General features: G+C 49.6%; 1 protein-coding gene across 2 annotated transcripts in view; it reads right to left on the reverse strand.

Moving 5' to 3' along the window:
* Positions 1–4569: 4569 nt before the first annotated feature.
* Positions 4570–18020, reverse strand: part of LOC147905308 (lysM domain receptor-like kinase 3) — a 29701-nt gene continuing 16250 nt past the window's right edge. For both annotated transcript variants that reach the window (XM_087399373.1, XM_087399299.1), the window contains 5 exons: positions 6508–6659; positions 6321–6418; positions 5868–6015; positions 5588–5695; positions 4570–5445 (listed from right to left, as the gene is read on the reverse strand). In XM_087399373.1, coding sequence (XP_087255499.1) covers positions 5281–5445; positions 5588–5695; positions 5868–6015; positions 6321–6418; positions 6508–6659 — 671 coding nt within the window. In that variant the 3' untranslated portion in view covers positions 4570–5280. The remainder of the gene's footprint in view (positions 5446–5587; positions 5696–5867; positions 6016–6320; positions 6419–6507; positions 6660–18020) is intronic.

Below are 18020 nucleotides of genomic sequence, written 5' to 3' on the forward strand. Positions count from 1 at the left end.
CAAAGCCAATAGTGACAAGATACTGTCCTATCTTGTCAGACCATGCTCTAGGTGCTTGCTTCAAGCCATACAAGGCTTTCTTCAACCTGCAAACAAACTCAGGATGAATAGCATGAACATAACCTGCTGGCTGCTCCATAAAAACCTCTTCTTGCAAATCACCATGCAAGAAGGCATTCTTTACATCCATCTGATGTAAAGACCATCCCTTTGATGCAACCATAGCAATGGCTGCTCTTACGGTTGCCATCCTTGCAACCGAGCTGAAAGTTTCTTCATAATCAATGCCATATGTCTGTGCATACCCCTTGACAACTAATCTTGCCTTGTATCTATTCACAGAACCATTTGCATTGTGCTTGATCTTATAAACCCATTTACAGCCAATTGCATTCTTGCCTTTAGGCAAAGGCACCAATTCCCATGTAGCATTAGCATCCAAGGCATCCATTTCTTCATCCATGGCTTTCTCCCATTTTTCATTTCCTATGGCTTGCTCAAAAGAAGTGGGTTCTGGTTCCTGTATCACTTTGACCATATAGGCATAGTGAATGGCTGTAAATCCATCATATTTCAGCCTATCCACAGGATGCCTAACCCTGGTAGACCTATGTAGGGGAGGGGATAGGTGTCCTATGGGGGCTTGTAAGAAGTCGTCCCTCTCGTACCACTGCCCACTTCCCCTCCTTTCGGGCCTGATCCAGCTGCTGCAGCAAAGAGCGCCTCTCCTCAACCTGTAGAGGTGTGAGGTCCTCATCCATAGAGATCGCTGCTGATCTCGAAGGATTGACCTGCGTCGTAGAGCTGAAAGTCGTGCCTGAGTGTCATGAAATCATATGATCAGAGGATGCTCTCAGTTGGGATCTCTCCCCACCTGCCATGCCCTCTCTATCCCGTGCTCAGCCACACCCAGGATAGTGGTCACGAACGCAATCACATCTACCATCGGTGTAGCCTCAGTGCGTGGGATCCCGCGTACTCTGATGTTGAGAGCCTTACTGGGTCTCTGCTGCTGCTCCATGAGGGTAGCCGAAATGGTGACCCTTGCGGGTTCCCGATTGGCCACGTCAACCCATCTGGAAGTCTTCTCAATAGTAGATTGCATGCTCGCAATCTGTGCCTCGACCACTGGGGTACTCCCTGGGGCAGTGTGTATGGCTGTGACCTCTTGTCAGAGTTGCATAATATCCTGTCTGAGTCCCCGAATAAGACCCGCCTGCTGACCCTAGCCTGCACCTGTATGTACGGCTCTACTCCTGGTTGAAGCGGACCTGCTCCCGTGCGAAGCGAGCCAGCTCCATCTCATGCTCACGAAAACTATGTATCTTCGTGAGTAGGGTCTCACAGTAGTGTGTCAGTCCACCCGTGTCCATGCTGAAACTATGGTGACTGTGGCATGAAAGAGTGGGACTGAGTCCGAAAACTGAACGGTGGCTGAGTGAGGAATGGAGATGACAGTGGAATGGATGAGGCAGCCCCAACAGGGTGTGGGAGGGTGGGCTGACAGAGGGAGAGGGGAGAGTGAAGCGTAATGCGGCACAGTGTATGACACCTCCGAAGTAGGGGTCATAAGTTGTGCGAGAGCTGTAACAGGAGAAGAGGGAAAGGGAACAACAACCGGTGCCATGGGCATGAGTATGTCACTGATCGTAGATGTAGATGGAACTGAGACTGGAACTAGAGCTGGGCCTGAAGCGAGGACTGAAGTCGAAGTAGAGATAGAGATAGAGGGAGCTGAGGTTGGAGCTAAAAACGAAACTGGCACTATAGCGGGAGTTGAGGTTGAGGTTGAGGTAGAGATAGAGGCTGAAGAAGCTGAGGCGGGTCCTACCTTTGCCTTGCTATTTACCCCGAGTCCACTTCAGTTGTAACGTGTGTTCACATCCTCCAAATTCAGTTGTGTCGTTTGCTTTTTTTTATTGTTGTTATTTTCGTCTTTCTTGGCTTTGTCCCCCAATCTCTTGGGGTGCGTAATGTGGCACAGTGTATGACACCTCCGAAGTAGGGGTCATAAGCTGTGCGAGAGCTGTAACAGGAGAAGAGGCAAAGGGAACAACAACCGGCGCCATAGGCATGAGTATGTCACTGATCGTAGATGTAGATGGAGCTCAGACTGGAACTAGAGTTGGGCCTGAAGCGGGGACTGAAGTCGAAGTAGAGATAGAGATAGAGGGAGCTGAGGTTGGAGCTGAAAATGAAATTGACACTATAGCGGGAGTTGAGGTTGAAGTTGAGGTTGAGGTAGAGATAGAGGCTGAAGAAGCTGAGGCGGGTCCTACCTTTGCCTTGTTGTTTACCTCGAGTCCACTTCGGTTGTAACGTGTGTTCACATCCTCCAAATTCAGTTGTGTCGTTTGCTTTTTTTTGTTGTTGTCATTTTCGTCTTTCTTGGCTTTGTCCCCCATTCTCTTGGGGTGCGGGTGTAGATCTTAGTGTTAATGTTCAACAGGAAGCGGGAGCACCGGTTCCTCCCCCATAATGGGAGGCACGTCCAGTGCGAGGTGGTGGAGAGGTAGTGCGGAAGCCTGAAGTGGAGAGGCAGCCAAGAGGGGGAGAAGGAGGAGAGGCTTAATTTTTAATTTTTAAAAGGTGGTTGTGGTTCCCTTTTTTTTTTAAACCCCCAAAAAAAAAAAGGTGGCGAGGGGAGCAGAGAAGGGGGGGGGGGGGGAGGGCAGTGGATGAGCGGAAAAGGAGGGAGGGAGGTGGCTGAGTGAGGGGGTAGCGGGGAGCAAGGGGTGGCTGAGGGGAGCGAGGGGCTGAGCGGGGGTAGTGGGGAGCGAGGGGTGGTTGAGGGGAGTGAGGGGTGGTTGAGGGGAGCGAGGAGCGAGGGGCTGAGCGGGAGCAAGGAGCGAGAAGGGGGGGTGCGGGTAGCGAGAAGGGGGGCTGAGCGGGAGCGAGGAGCGAGAAGGGGGGGTGCAAGTAGCGAGAAGGGGGGCTGAGCGGGAGCGAGGGGCGGGGGGCTGAGTGGGCTGAGGGGAGCGAGGGGTGGCTGAGGGGAGCGGGGGGCTGAGCAGGCTGAGCGGGATCCGGGAGCGAGGAGCGAGAAGGAGGTGCGGGTAGCTGCAGCAGCACACAGGGAGGAGCTGGAGCGGGAGGAGCAGCGCCAACGGAGGGGCAGAGCAGGGTGGGTAGGTAGGCTGAGCGAAGGGAGGCTGAGCGGAGGAGCGGGAGGTAGAGGCGGGGGGGGAGAGGCGAAGGAGCGGGAGGTAGAGGCGGGGGGGAGAGGCGGGGGGGGAGAGGGAGAGGCCATCAATGGCTCAAAGAGTGGCCACCATATCCTACCACCTACAAAATGTTGTGAATTTCAATTGATTGGTTCCACTAGCATTAGCTGAATCACCTTCTACTGGGAGATGCACTCAAGCTACCTTATGCCACATGGGTCAACATCAGATTACATGCAGTGGAGTGCCAGGAATGTATATCAGTTTAATGATGAGTACATGTGTGCTGAACAGTTATTTTTGAATTGGTATGGAAAGAATACAACTTTACTTGCTAACTGATTCCTATTTTCTATAGTCCAGGCTAAATATTTGTTGGATCAGAAAATACATAACTTTAATGATCCAGCACCCTTGACTCCCCAAGCCGTTACAGCTCTTCTTTCTCCAGCAAACAAGCAGCAGGTCAAGAATGCAGTCCACTTCAGGATAGTGCAGTGGTGGGCAGGATTGTTGGGCTCACTCCCAAAAGGAGTCAAGTGCGTGATTGGATCCAAGCGAGTTTGGCACCGGAAGGTGACTACTTTTAGGAGGTTACCGTCATTGGGAGAGGGGTTTTCTTCTCCAGCTGAGTTCCCCAAACACCACCCAGGTTGGAAAAAGTCACCTCCCCATATGTAAGACCCCATACGAGTAGAGCATGGGGGGGGGGGGGGGGGGGGGGGGGTGGACTTGGAGGTAATGTGGCTGCCACATGGGCAGCACATAGGCTGCCATATGGGCAGCACGCTCACATCAAAACATGAAGATATGGGGCTGCCACATGGGCAACACATAGGCTGCCACGTGGGCAGCAGGATTAAGTGTGTACCTAGTAGGTCGAGGACACTATCAATTACACGTTGAATTGGATGAACACATCAGAGATGCTGGGAGCTGTACCAACTCCAGCATGGATCTGCAAGCCCAACTCTTACCTTCTTTATTTCCTGTTAAGGATGAACCTGCAAGCTGACTGATGTTCACTTTTTCCTTCTACCCAGGAGTTATCAGGAAACTTTTATGTCACCATGGGGAGAAAATTTTGGCTTTTCTCCTCTGAGCAGGAATATTTCTATGTACCGGTTATTCCTCTCTCGAGAGGAGATTTTCGTTCTTATGGAACTTCTTTGTACAAAGCTTATGATCATAATATAGTCAAACTCTTATTTGCCAAAAAAAAAAAAAAAAAAAAAAAGCGAAAACCATGAGTTCCAAATGAATCCCTCTAAATAAAGCTGATAAAAACTTTAGGTTAGATGCTTGAGGATTTGCAATTGCAAGACTTAGTGCATCCAAAAAAACATGAAGGTGGGAATGGATCTATAGGTACTACCTATTTTAAAGAAACCCCTTATTTCTCTGCCAGCATGGTTCAGTATTGCACTTGATGCTTGTGCTCAATGCTTGAGGTTCAAATCTGAAACCAATAAGATGATAAAAGATACGCCAGCTGACCTTTCACATCTTTGCACCACATAATTTGTAAAATTCCTCTAGAGACCAATGCACTATCTTTGGACGAAACATATCATTAGCAGATCATTGCCAATGCCAATGAACGCTGATCCCTGAGAACTCTAAAACTGTGCCTTCTCTGAATATAGGTCCACTATGAATCGGTTCATTTCAGTTTAATTGTTCAAATTGTTTAATTTCTGGTATGACAGCGTACATAAACATAGCTGATGGCTAGCTAGTACTATGTCCATGGCTTGAGCACTCGTAGATTATGTCTTGCTTCTTCTGCAAAGTTGACCTAAACAGCTACTCATATAATAACTTATGTAATTGATTCTTCATCGTTAGCGTCCAACATTGACATTCTCAATCATTGATCAGATGCGGGCTGATGATATCATACAGTTTGAAATATCCTGCTCATGGGAGTGCTATATGAAAGAAGGATATGCTAGGGCAAACACCTTGACAGGGATTTTCTCAAGCATTAGTAAACATCAACGTGGATTGTCTTTCAATTAACAAGTGAATGCTCATTACATAACTCTTTCCCTCTATGGTTTGAAACTAGCTTCTATTTAGTGTGCAATGCTGTTGATTCACTATTAAATCTTATTTATCTCCCCTGAATGAGTCCACTGAAGACCTGGCTGTTGCCTGCAAGAGTGGCTTCCCATTCAATGGAAGAAAGCAATATTTGTGAGAGAGTGAATACAACATACTTCATATCAGGTCGCAGGATGGGATCCTCCTCCACACATTGTTGGGCAAGCTTGGCCATCTGTGAATCAAAACAGTCCATTATTCCAGACTTTAAAGAGACTATTTAGATTTTGTCCCCTTAAACATGAAGGAAAAGATACTTGTGTTAAAAACTCATTATCCCATAGATTGTTACTCCACCGACCTGAATGTGGACATACCTTATACAGACAGTCCTGAGGATACATGTCCATTAGATTGGGGTCTATGAGTTCACGAAGCCTGCCCATTTGTAAAGGATTGGGGGAATCTCTGAGGGCCCGTAACATCTGTAAAAGAAAGAATACGTAGTACCCCATATGAACTGATCATAAACATTAGCATTGTGAAGAAAACAATGGCATTCTCACATTTCTCTGTATGGCAAGTATATCTCAGAACTTCCGTAAACATTAACACTATAAAGAAAATGGATTTGAGAATATTCCTGATTTCACTTACAATGGTAATAAGTGAGCGTCTCTCAGGGGTGCTGGGCATGATACCCTTACTCTTTGATATTGCTTCTTGGCCAGTAATAAGCTCAAAAATGACCACCCCGAAAGCATATACATCACTCTTTGATGTTGCTATACCATCACGGCGATACCTGCAGTTAAAAAGCACCCAAGGCTTTGAAACCCTTGTTGCACTAGTATATGCCAGACTACAAGAGCGTTTTGTGCAATATTTAAAAACAAGACCTGATTTGCGTGTCAGAGACATACAAACACTTGTATCATTCAACATTGGCTAGAAAATGATTATTTTGCATGTTCCTTGTTCCATGGTGAATACTTTTCATGCATGAACGCTTGCAAACAACCTTCAGTGGGAAAACAGGCATCCTGCTCTATCCATACACAACCAAGTATACAATACTTTAGCTGCACATGGAAAGGGTTCGAAGTTTACTCTGGAGCCAGGTAGCCAAAAGTGCCAACAATTCTTGTCACAGATGCTTCTCCACCGCTTGTCTTCTCAACTAGTTTAGCCAGACCAAAGTCTGCCACCTAGGTAACAGCCAACAAATCGGTTAGTACCTTTAACTGAACCCCTGTCCAAAATCCACACATATAGAGTGAATACTTCTAATCCTCACCTTAGCACGGAAATCACCATCCAGTAAGATATTGTTTGTCTTGACATCACGATGAACATAGTGTTCCTTTGTATGCTCATGAATATACTCCAACCCTCTGGCTGTATCCAGTGCAATCTGGACTCTGGCATTCCATGTCAAAGGTGTAAAGCCTGTCGAAACACATCCATTATACCTTAGATGAGTCGAGCATATACAAGTAAGCGCAGCCACATGTACACAGTTAACAAACAGCCCTTTCTATAATAAAGATAGTCATCCAGTGACTAAGTCAATATAAAAGCTGCTGAAAAAAGGTGGTCACATTTGGAAGAGGGAGATGTTACAATATCAGGACAGTGTACTCAATGAAATGCATACACGTGGTCCACTACTGCTAACTCTTTGTTGCAGCCATATTGAATACCATTTTGGCTATCTGCCTTCAGGCCTGTTGCTTCCTGCCCCTTACCTGCAGCTCCCTGCTCCTTCCACTACCACATTTTCCCTCCTACCTTTTCCCAATCTTTTTTTCTGCATCAGTGCACGTAACCCCTACTTCTAACCATCCTGCTCCAGATTCCTATCCTCTCCCTTTCCTAGTCTACTGCTGCAATGTTCTTCTGGCTATAGGCCTCCTGTTTCTTTATTGCCAACCAACATGATGTGCATCCCTGCTCACATCATCCCATTCATCTTATTCCTATTCCCCTGTTCCCGATTCTTTTTGTTGCAGAAAGGAAAAACATATAGAGGTCCAAGGAAGCCATTTTACCTGTACTTACACAGGGAGATTACCGTTAACTGTGTGCAGCTTTCCTTTAGTGTCATCCTTTTTACACAGAGCAGTGTAGGCTTTGCAGAGCTTTAGGACTGCTATGGGGTCTGTCTATCTAGCCCAGATCAACTAGCCTGAGCAAGTTGATTTTGTGCCTAGGGAACAGAAGCCACCCAATCATTGATACTGTTGTGTCTTCTGTCACAAAGGAGACAAAGTACAGGCAACTGTGAGCAGCTTCCCTTTCTGGTGTCAACCTTCTTACACAGATGAGTGTAGGCTTTGCAGAGCTTTAGGGCTTCTATGGAGACTGTCTATCTAGCCCAGATGTGGCCGCCCAGTAAGTTTGGTCGTGGGATACGTAGCACTTGTAGCAAACTCTTTAGCTAGAAACTCTCAACTTTGCAAGATCAAGTCCTTGTTCCAACAAAGTTATTCTGGCCACTTTTTTGGTACAGTACCACATGCTGGTGCATTTCTCATGCATGGGTCATGGACAATACTAGATTGGGATCTTTACTTAGTCAAGGCAGGTGACATGTGCAACACCAAAGAAAGAGTAACCTGAAGCGGCTTGATTCTTCTCGTCACTACATGGCTCGTAAGCATCCAAGATATCAATAAATTCTTTAAAACATAGCTTTGTCCATCCATTTGGCATTTGTCGATGGGAATCCATTACACTTAAGGAGGTACATATTTTGTGATACTAGCCAGAATCTCCCAACTTCAGGTATGTCTCGATCGTGAACCCGTAAGCTCCTGCGAGCTTCCCCCTCCCCCTCTGTACCTCTACCTCCCCCTCCCTCGCCATCCCCGCTCACCTCCGTCTCACCCCCCCTCGCACCTCCGCTCACCCTCGCCACGCTCACCCCCCCCGCTCCGTCTCTCCCCCTTGCCCCTCCGCTCCACCCCTCCCCGCTTCCGCTCCACTCACACCCCCTCACCCCGCCTCACCCTCCCCGCCTCGCTCCGCCCCCCCTCGCCACGCACACCCCCCCCTGCTCCGTCTCTCCCCCTTGCCCCTCCGCTCCATCCCTCCCCGCTTCCGCTCCACTCACACCCCCCCCACCTCCCGCTCCGCCCACCCACCCCTCGCCCGCCGCCCTCGCCCCCTTTCGCCTCACCGCCCCCCCCTCCATTTACTCCCGTCTCCCCTTCCCGCTCTCCGCCCGTCTCTTCGCTCCCTTTTTTTTTTTTTTTTCACCCTTCCCCCCGCCCCCCGTCCGCCTCTCGCCCCACTCCGCCTCTCCCCCGCCCCCGCTTCCGTCCCCGCCTCCTCTCCACCGCCCCCGATCCCTGCCCCCACTCCTCCACCCCGCGCCATCTCCGCTTCCTGCCCCCCCATCCCGCTTCCTCCGCCCCCCGCCCTCCATCCTTCCCGCCACACCCAGGCTCCACCCTCCCGCATCTACCCCCCTCCCTTTTTTGGGTGGCAGCCTTTTCCTCATCGGAAGCCTCGCAGTTTGTCTTGGCGGTATGGCGGCCCCTTGCCCAGAACCAGAGGCCCAGACGGACCCTCCCTCTCCAGATGCCTACCGCGTCATCCTGACAGAGCAACAATCATCTCGGGTTCAGGAGGTTGCCAATGACTTTGCCCTTACCTCTGTTTATGGCAGAGTCATTGGACATTCCCCCTCCAGATCAGCCATCAGGGACTAGCTCCAGTCCACCCTCATGCTAGAGGACGGCCATATTGAGGAGATGGCCCTTATGGGAAGGGGCATCTTCTGGCTCAAACTCTCCAATGCGAAAGCGGCGAGCAACCTGATTGCTGGCTCCCCCACGACTGTGGATGGAAAGATTGTCATGATAGTCCCGTGGTACCGCGGATTTTGATGCTCGGTTCCGTATACCTCGTCATCCAGTGACGCTAGTTTTTCCAGGTCTTGCTGCTGAGCTACGGCCGATTGTCAGGGACCTGGGCTCCCACTTTGGCTGGGTTATGCACGATACTTTCGCCGATGCGGTGACTACGGCAGGAGTCCCCCGAGTCCGTGTGGCTGTGGCGGATCCTGCGACTGTCCCGATAGTGATCGAGATCGTGATAGATACCGGCAGCATCACCCAGAGCATGGTAGTCACCGGACAGCCAGGGCAGTGTTTGAGGTGTCACAGCTTCGGGCACCTGGTAGCTGTTTGTCCACGCTTCGCCAGCTCTTCTCGACCCCCCCGCCCCCCCCCTCTCCGCCCCCTCCCCCCCCCTCCGGGCAGCCACGCCAGGAGGAGCAGAGGCAGCCGGAGCCCGGACCAGAGTTAGCTGGCGGCTGGACTGAGGTTAGAAGGAAAAGGGGAAAGAACAAGAAGATTTCTGATAAAGGCAAAGAGGCTGAGGTTACCCAACCTGCAGTTGCACCTCAGAGACCTGACAGGCAGCCGCCCCAGGGACCTGGGAGAGCATCTTCTTCGACGGTAGCCCGCCCTCCACAGACTCAGGTCCCCCTCTCCTCCTCTCCCCAGCCTCTTCCCATTCAGCCTCAGGCCATCCCCCATCTGCACCCCACTTCTCCTGACCCGCAGCTTCAGCCCCCCCCTCGTCCTCCTCAGTCTTCTCCCCCTCCTTCTCAGCCCCAGTTCCAGATGCATCCCCATTTCTCCCCCCCCTGCCTCTTTCAGCTCTCCCGCAGATCTAGTTGCACCGACGATTCCTCAGCCGAGGGCAGCCCCCGATCCCCCTCCTCCTCCTCCTCCACTAGTCGCCCCTGAGGTGTCTGTGTTGCCTATTCCCCAGCCTCCTCCCCCTCCCCCTCTGCTGGCAGGACACCCTGAGTCTACACCTTCACCGGAGCAGGCTTCTCTGTCCGCTAGCCCCTCAGTAGCAGACTCCGACGGGCCTCAGCTTTAGGAGAGAGAGCTCCCCCGCGACTTTTACAGATCTGGCCCCTGGGACTACTTGGATGTGGCCGACCTCGGGACTTTCCCTGCTTGCCTCGACATCAGTATCTTCCTGCTCCGCAAAGGGGCGGATGGGAAGATAGCCGCCTTGGCCCCCAGGGATGGCCCTAGCTTTGCTTTCACGTTCCTTAGCGACGGCACCGAGACCTGGACAGACGACTCGGTATGGGAGGCTCTCAGGGAGCAGACACATGCTCAGGTTTGCTCCTGGATAGGCCCGTCCGGTGGGCAGCTTCTCGAGACTCAGTGGTCCGAGGGTGACGTGCGCCTGCGGTGGCGTTGCGCCGCCAAACGCTTCAGACTGATTGTGATCCTCAGGCCCCCCCTGTCTTGGCCCCTCCCCCAAGATGTCAGAGCCTGGACCCCTCAGAAACTCCACGCTTTCTACGGTATGACCACCTCAGAGATCTCGAGCTGGCTCGAGAAAGCTTTCGTTCATGGTACCAAAGGCCTCTCGCCTTTGCTGAAATTGTTGAAGGACGGGTAGGATGACCCCGCCTCCCCCTTCCTTGGGCCTTTTCCCAGGAGGTGAAGGAGACCTAAAGAGTGCTGCAGACCTAGCTGTGGCACTTGCAGCAGGGGGAGATCAGAGGTGTTGGTATGCACGCACAGAGAGATGGTTTGCAGGGGCTCCATGGAGTTTGGGTCACCCCCATTACAGCTAGATGCTGCATATCAGGTCATTACATATCTGTACCAAGTCAAGGAGCATGGGGATTACACATCCGGGCGTAGCAGGACACCATGGCTAGCACTATCTCTCCTATGGCACTTGCAGCAGGGGGAAATCAGAGGTGTTGGTATGCATGCACAGAGAGATGTTTTGTAGGACTAGGGCTGCACATAAATAGACTACCTCCTTTCCAGTACAGCATGGACGCTCCTTTCTCTCCCCTCCTGTCACATGAGGTCAACCAAGTTATCCGTGAAGATCTACTACAGCTACACACATTCCGAACTTGGTTGGGCCCGAGTGATCTTCCAGTGAGGATGAGCTTCTACAGAGATCACTTCCTACATATCACAGTGGAGGGTTTCATTGATCCACCAGGATACACGCAGATTTACCTACCCCACTTGCTGAGGATCTCCCTTGGGCAGTTCCGGGTCTCTTCACATAGACTTCCTATCGAGAGCGACCGAGCAGAGCGGTTACCTAGGGAGAGGCGCATATGCACACTGTGTGACATGTAGGAGGTTGAGACAGAGGAGCACTTTATCTTCAGGTGTCCTGTTTACTATGAGATCCGAGGGCCTCTTCAGAGATAGTTATGGGATGTTGGCCCATGTCCTCTCCTACCCAGACCAGTGATGCTTGGCTGGTTTCATTCATGAGATGCTCAGACACTGCGAGAGGATACTCCGAGCACGGAGATAGGAGCAGCCTTCTCCCTTGACTGATACCTCTCAGAGCTCTATCACGGAGTTCTTTCAGCCAGATCACATAGACTCCCTCGAGGTGAGACCCCGACACGACTGTGACCCGGAGCCTGTGACCCGACAGCTCAGACAGAGGGTTTATTCACAGATCACACCTGGGGACATCCCCTCCTTGTTTAGAGTCGGAGCCCGACCGACGGGGGTCACAGTGACCTTGGTTAGACGCAGAGCTACGACCAGGAGACGTACCAAGACTACACCCTTAAGGAGGCGACAACGTTCTATTGGCGACCTCATGCCTCCACTTCCACAGCCTCATACAGCCTGATGTCCTGTTGCTGACGACGACGACGATGATGATGATGATGATGGTTATGGTGATGCTGTTGAGAGTTCACGCTCAACATCATGTGATCATGTGTGCATAGCACCATCACGTGATCATATGTGCATAGCACTAACCTTATAGAGTGCTATAAAGGAAAGGGTTAGATCCCCTAACCCTAACCCTAAAAGGGTTTGTATATATTCTATTTTTTCAACTAATTCTAGTGTACAGTTAGTCATTTGTGGTGTGCTCTCTAGCTGTGCCCTCTCTCCTCATCTCCACTCTTCTCCTCTCCCCTCTTCATATTTTGTCATGGTATCAGAGCTCCCTTGTCTTCCGCTGAGACATTGAGTTTCTTGAGAGTGTGAGAGAGATTGTGAGATTGAGAGTTCTCTTGAGTGATTGTGAGATTTTTTCCCTTCACTTCCGTTGAGAGAACTTCCGTCCATTGAAAGAAATTTCCGTCATTGTTCTTGAGAGAATTCCTTGATTGAAAGCAAGAGAGATTGTGAGTGATCTCTGCAAGAGAATCATGTGAAAGAGTTCTTCGAGTGTATCCTTATGAGAGATAGATAAGGAGAACATAGAGAAAATAGACATCCTATTGTTTGAGAGCAAGAGCCGAAGCTCTACTGGTTTTGAGAGAAAAGAGAGAGATTCCGTTCATTGCATTCTTGTGAGAAAAAGATATCTGTAGAAGTCCTATAGAGAGAGAAGGAGCCTCTTCGACTACAATTCTGTTACTCCATTTCTGCGACTCAGTTTAGCATCAAGGCTCAATGACCTCTTGGCTGCAACGATGGCTCTTCAAAGCTCCAAAATTGCTCCAATTGCCTCGCATTATCTTCTAAGGCAACGTATCCCGTAGGGTGACCTTCGTCAACGTCCATGGGCCTCCAAGCAATGCTTCAACTCCGACTGCAAAGATCCAAAGCCCACGCTCTCAGCAAACTTCGATGCCCGCGACTCAAGCTCCTTCTTTGAGCATGCCACCGCAGCAGCACGGGCTGCTGCAACGGACTAACTCCATAGTGGATTATCGATCGACCTCCATGCTTGCTGCAAACTACCTACGACGACCAACGACGGCTCTAGCTCCTGTGCCTCATCAGATGATGTTGCAGGTAGACGTATCGAAAGCTTCTTTGGGCCTATTTCGACCCCAGCCAATTTGAAGCTTTCCTCTACATCCGTCGTGGTTTCTTGCCCGGTCTTTTCGTAAGGTTCAAATCCATCGGTACTGCATACCGAATACTTGTCTGCCTCCACTGCAGCAGGAGACTTGTTTTTCTTTGTCTGTGCAGAAGCTCGCCGATCCAGTGTTCGACTGCCCAAATACCGCACACGAGTTTCTCGTGGAGGTTGCCATTTGGCCATCTCTCGTCCCGAGCCTTTGCCTCTCCAAATGGGCTCCCTCCAGCGCATCGCCGCCAGCCAACGGACGACCTCCGAAGGCACCTCAACGATCAGCGCCCGGCCGCCTCCATCAACGGAGAAGATGACGGAATCTCCAAGATTCCGTCAAAATCTTGGATAGATTCCGGTGCACCATTGGTCGACACGTGGCAGATAGGATAGCACCACGGTCCGGTGAAGATCACCTTGGGTTAACTGGCTGACCCACAGTTGGACACGTGTCACACCCTTATCCACACTGCCACGTCAGCACTGCCACGTCAGCTGCCTCGTCATCTGTGCCACGTCATCAGGCCACGTCATCTGCCACGTCATCTGTGCCACGTCATCAGCCACGTCATCTGTGCCACGTCATCAGGCCACGTCATCTCTGCCACGTCACTTGTGCCACGTCATCTGTGCCACGTCATCATTGCCACGTCATCAGTGCCACGTCATCAGTGACACCTCAGCACTGCCACCTCAGCACAGAGCTTCACTGGCACACCTCTTGCTAAGCACAGTGCCACATCATCACTGCATGTGACTCACAGTGACACATCATCATTGAGCACCATTTGCACTCCTTTTGCCCCTCCACCTAGATCAAGTCATATCTCTTGATCCAGGAAGAATTTGAGGGTGCTCCAAAAAGGAAAGTCGCTCGATTTTTCGTGCTCTACGCGCTCGTTACATCACGCGCACATTTCGGCGCAAGTTACACTCACATTTGAGCCTCGCCGACAAAACCACTTCCTTCACGCACATTTGCCTCTACATCGACGCATCTGACCCAGCACTTAAAAAGAACAAAGAAAAAGGAATTATTTGCTGCTCTTTCATCGATCGACGGTTGGTTTAGATCTAGATCAGAGTAGACTAGATCGCCATAGAGGAGATGCTTTGAATTCCCCAAGTTGCCAATCTAAGCCATGCCCGAAATTCCCGACTAGTACCTACTCGGAGTCAGTCCATACGCTCACATCCGATTTCACATCATTACATTACCTGAAACCTTACGTTCATCAGTTCAGTGAGCAGACTTCAGAGTTCAGAGGCATTGCAGATTGATTCAGTGGGCAGATAGCACTTGATTTCACACACACATGCCACCATTGTAAAGCCTATTTGGCTATCTCACGGCATCGTGCACATCATTTTTTTTTCAGCCTTGTAAAGCCTCTTGGCTATTCCCGGCATCATTGCCACAAGCCTTGTAACACAGGTCAGATCTTATTTACTGCAGTTCTATCTTCACCGACGGTACAGAGATTTCACTTGGCATCTTCAGTGTATTTGCAGTTGATTCATACAGAGTTTTCCAGGACACTTTTTGAGTACATTGTTTGCACCATGTCGACTAGCAATCTCAATTTGGAGGCATCTGCTAAGTTAGACAACTCCAATTACGGTACATGGAAATACCGAATGGAGACCATTCTTGTGCTTCAGGACAAATGGGAGTATGTTGATGGATCCATACCTAGACCATTGGCCGATCCAGCCACCAGTAGCTCTACTCCATCTGTTGTCACAGCACCAGCAACGGGATCTACATCGGGATCTACATCTACACAAACAGTTTCCGCATCAGTAGCAGATCCTGCCATTGCCCGAGCTCAAGCAGAATGGGATAAGAAAGACAAGTATGCCTATCACCTGATCAAGCAGAATGTGCAAGATGTCATGCTAGGACAGCTCAACACAGTCAAGACATCAAAAGAAGCATGGGATATGTTCGCAGCTCTCTACGAGTCCAAGAACACATCCAGGATTCTCACCTTGAGAAACCAGATCAACCAGAGTTTCCGCAATAGCAATGAAACTGGTCATGCTTATGTACTCCGCATCAAAGACTACAACAATCAACTTGCAGCAGCAGGAGAGACTATGAATCCCGCAGAAATGGTTCAAGTAATCCTGAATGGACTAGGGGAAGGATATGAGAATCTGGTCCAGAGTATTGCCATCCAACGGCAAATTCCAACACTGGAGGAACTTCAGTCAGTTCTACTTGGTGAAGAACTCAGGACTCAGGCCATTCAAGCACGTAAAGGTCATTCTAATGATCAGGCATTCACCGCTTCAGACAGAAGCAGAGGCAAAGGCAGAAACAGAGGTAGATCATATCAGAATATAGGGATATGCATTTTTCCTTGGTCAAGGTGCTATATCATGGTTGTCAAACAAACAGCCAACTGTTTCTTTGTCTTCGACTGAAGCAGAATATAGAGCACTCACTACAGGTGCATGTGAGGCTATATGGCTCAGAAGACTATTGTCAGAAACAGATTACTTTGATGAGTCAAAGCCAACAACAATATACTGTGATAATCAATCGGCTCAAGCATTGGCCAAAAATCCAGTATATCACTCCAGAACAAAGCATATTGATGTCAGAGAGCACTTCATCAGAGAAAGAGTGTTACTTGGTGACATCACACTGCAGCATTGTGATAGCAAAGAAAATGTTGCAGACATCTTTACCAAACCACTCGGTAAAGAGCTATTCGAGAAACACCGACTAGCTCTTGGTTTGATGCAGAGGAAGGACATTCCCATTAAAGGGGTGTGATGGAATGTAATGCTCAGTCCTTCTTCGATTCCCCAGAATCATCATCTTGAGGGAAGGTGTTGAGAGTTCACGCTCAACATCATGTGATCATGTGTGCATAGCACCATCACGTGATCATATGTGCATAGCACTAACCTTATAGAGTGCTATAAAGGAAAGGGTTAGATCCCCTAACCCTAACCCTAAAAGGGTTTGTATATATTCTATTTTTTCAACTAATTCTAGTGTACAGTTAGTCATTTGTGGTGTGCTCTCTAGCTGTGCCCTCTCTCCTCATCTCCACTCTTCTCCTCTCCCCTCTTCATATTTTGTCAGATGCCGACGATGATGCTGAGAGGGATATATATATAGTCGGGATATGACTATGTTGTACTTAGGACTTAGTACTGCCATTTTGCATTTTTTTGCATTCTGCATTGGTATGGATGCTCGTTTAGTAGCTCCACTACCACAACTCATTGTATCAGGTTTTTCAATCTCATAGACCCATCGGTCTTCCGAAGACTTTCATAAATTTTCTTTGTCTCTCACGGGGCGAGCACACCCACAAGCAAGGCCCTCTCTCCCTACAATGTGACATTAGGAGATGTTGACCTCCAACAGTTGCAACAGGCTTAGATAGAATGCTATCTTGGCAAAACCTGTGTTTGTGTTCTCACGCAAACAAGAAATATGCTTAAACAGGAGCAGCAGTGCAATGCAGTGCATTTGTGCTCCACGCATCTATGGGCTTCTTTTGGAAGAATCAAGAGAAAGACCTTTTCCTTTAGTTCTACGTCACTAGGTAGTAGGTCGTTGGTAAAAGAAGAAAGGCTTACGTGTCTTAAGAAGGAGAGACCACAGATAAAGAGCTCGATCCTCTGAAAGCTGTGATAGGTCGGACCTCAATCGAGTGTGCTCTGGTTGCTCCATGTCGCAAGTAGCCTCTGCAATCCTCTCTCCGCAATCCATACTGCCCACATATCAGCTAGCTCCTCCTCCTCCAACCCACTATGTCCTAGAGCTGCTGACTCAAATGCATAGAAGTATGTCAATGCTGCTATGTCTGGTCAGCCTCTATATCTTGTGGTTTGGTCCCCTTCTGCTACTCCCTTATCTGTCGTAGCAGGGTCTCTCTGTGTCGGCGCATCTCAAGCAGTCCGTAGATAAAGTCCAATGCATACCTAGTCATGCAAGTGGATCAGTCGCGACAGTGGGCTGAACCCACTCCCATCCTAATAGAGACAGTGGTATAGCTCCAAATCTCATATTAGGCTAGGTAAGCACAGAGAAAGTGCTCCTTTGTCTCAATCTCTCCTAATGTGCATAGCATGTAGATCCACTGCTCTCTGGGTATACGTGCTGCTCTCCCTATCTCAATCCTCAGTTGATGGGATGAAAACCGCATTTGCCCAATGATGATCCTCAGTGTGTGTGAGACTTCTCTATTCTCTAGATACTGGGGTCTGATGATGAATCCCTCCTTCGAGACTCTCAAGAAATGGTCGTGGTAGAACTGTGTCTTGGTGAGGAGCCGGAGAGAGAGAGAGAGAGAGAGAGAGAGAGAGAGTTTGTTAAAGTCTTCGGAAGACCGATGGGTCTATGAGATTGTGAAAATCCTGATACAACAAGCTGTGGTAGTGGAGCTGCTAAACGAGCGTCCATACCAATGCAAAATGCAAAAATGCAAAATGACAGTACTAAGTCCTAAGTACAACAGTCATGTCGATGGTCGACTATATATCAATCTCAGCATCGTCATCAATATCATCATCATCATCGGCAGCAACAAGATATCAGGATGGATGAGGCAGTGGAGGCATGAAGTCGGCAATAGAGTGTTGTCGGCAACTCAGAGGTACGGTCCTGGCACGTCTCTTGGTCGTAGCTCTACGTCTGACCAGGGCTACTATGACCCCCGTCGGTCGGGCTCCGACTCTAAACAAGGAGGGGATGTCCCCAAGTGCGATCAGTGTGTTGACCCTCTGTTTGAGTTGTCGGGTCACACGCTCCGCGGAGGTCACGGTCATGTCGAGGCCTCGTCTCGTGGGGATCCATGTGATCTAGCTGAAAGAACTTCGCGATAGAGCTCTGAGAGGGATCAGCCAAGGAAGAAGTCTGCTCCTATCTTCGTGCTCGGAGTAACCTCTCACGGTGTCTAAGTACCTCATGAATGAAACCTGCCAAACACTGTTGGTCTGGGT

This window comes from Dipteris shenzhenensis, chromosome 1 (assembly GCF_047967505.1).
Source record: "Dipteris shenzhenensis isolate YYH24624 ecotype China chromosome 1, Dip_SZ_1.0, whole genome shotgun sequence".
Taxonomy (NCBI): Eukaryota; Viridiplantae; Streptophyta; class Polypodiopsida; order Gleicheniales; family Dipteridaceae; genus Dipteris; species Dipteris shenzhenensis.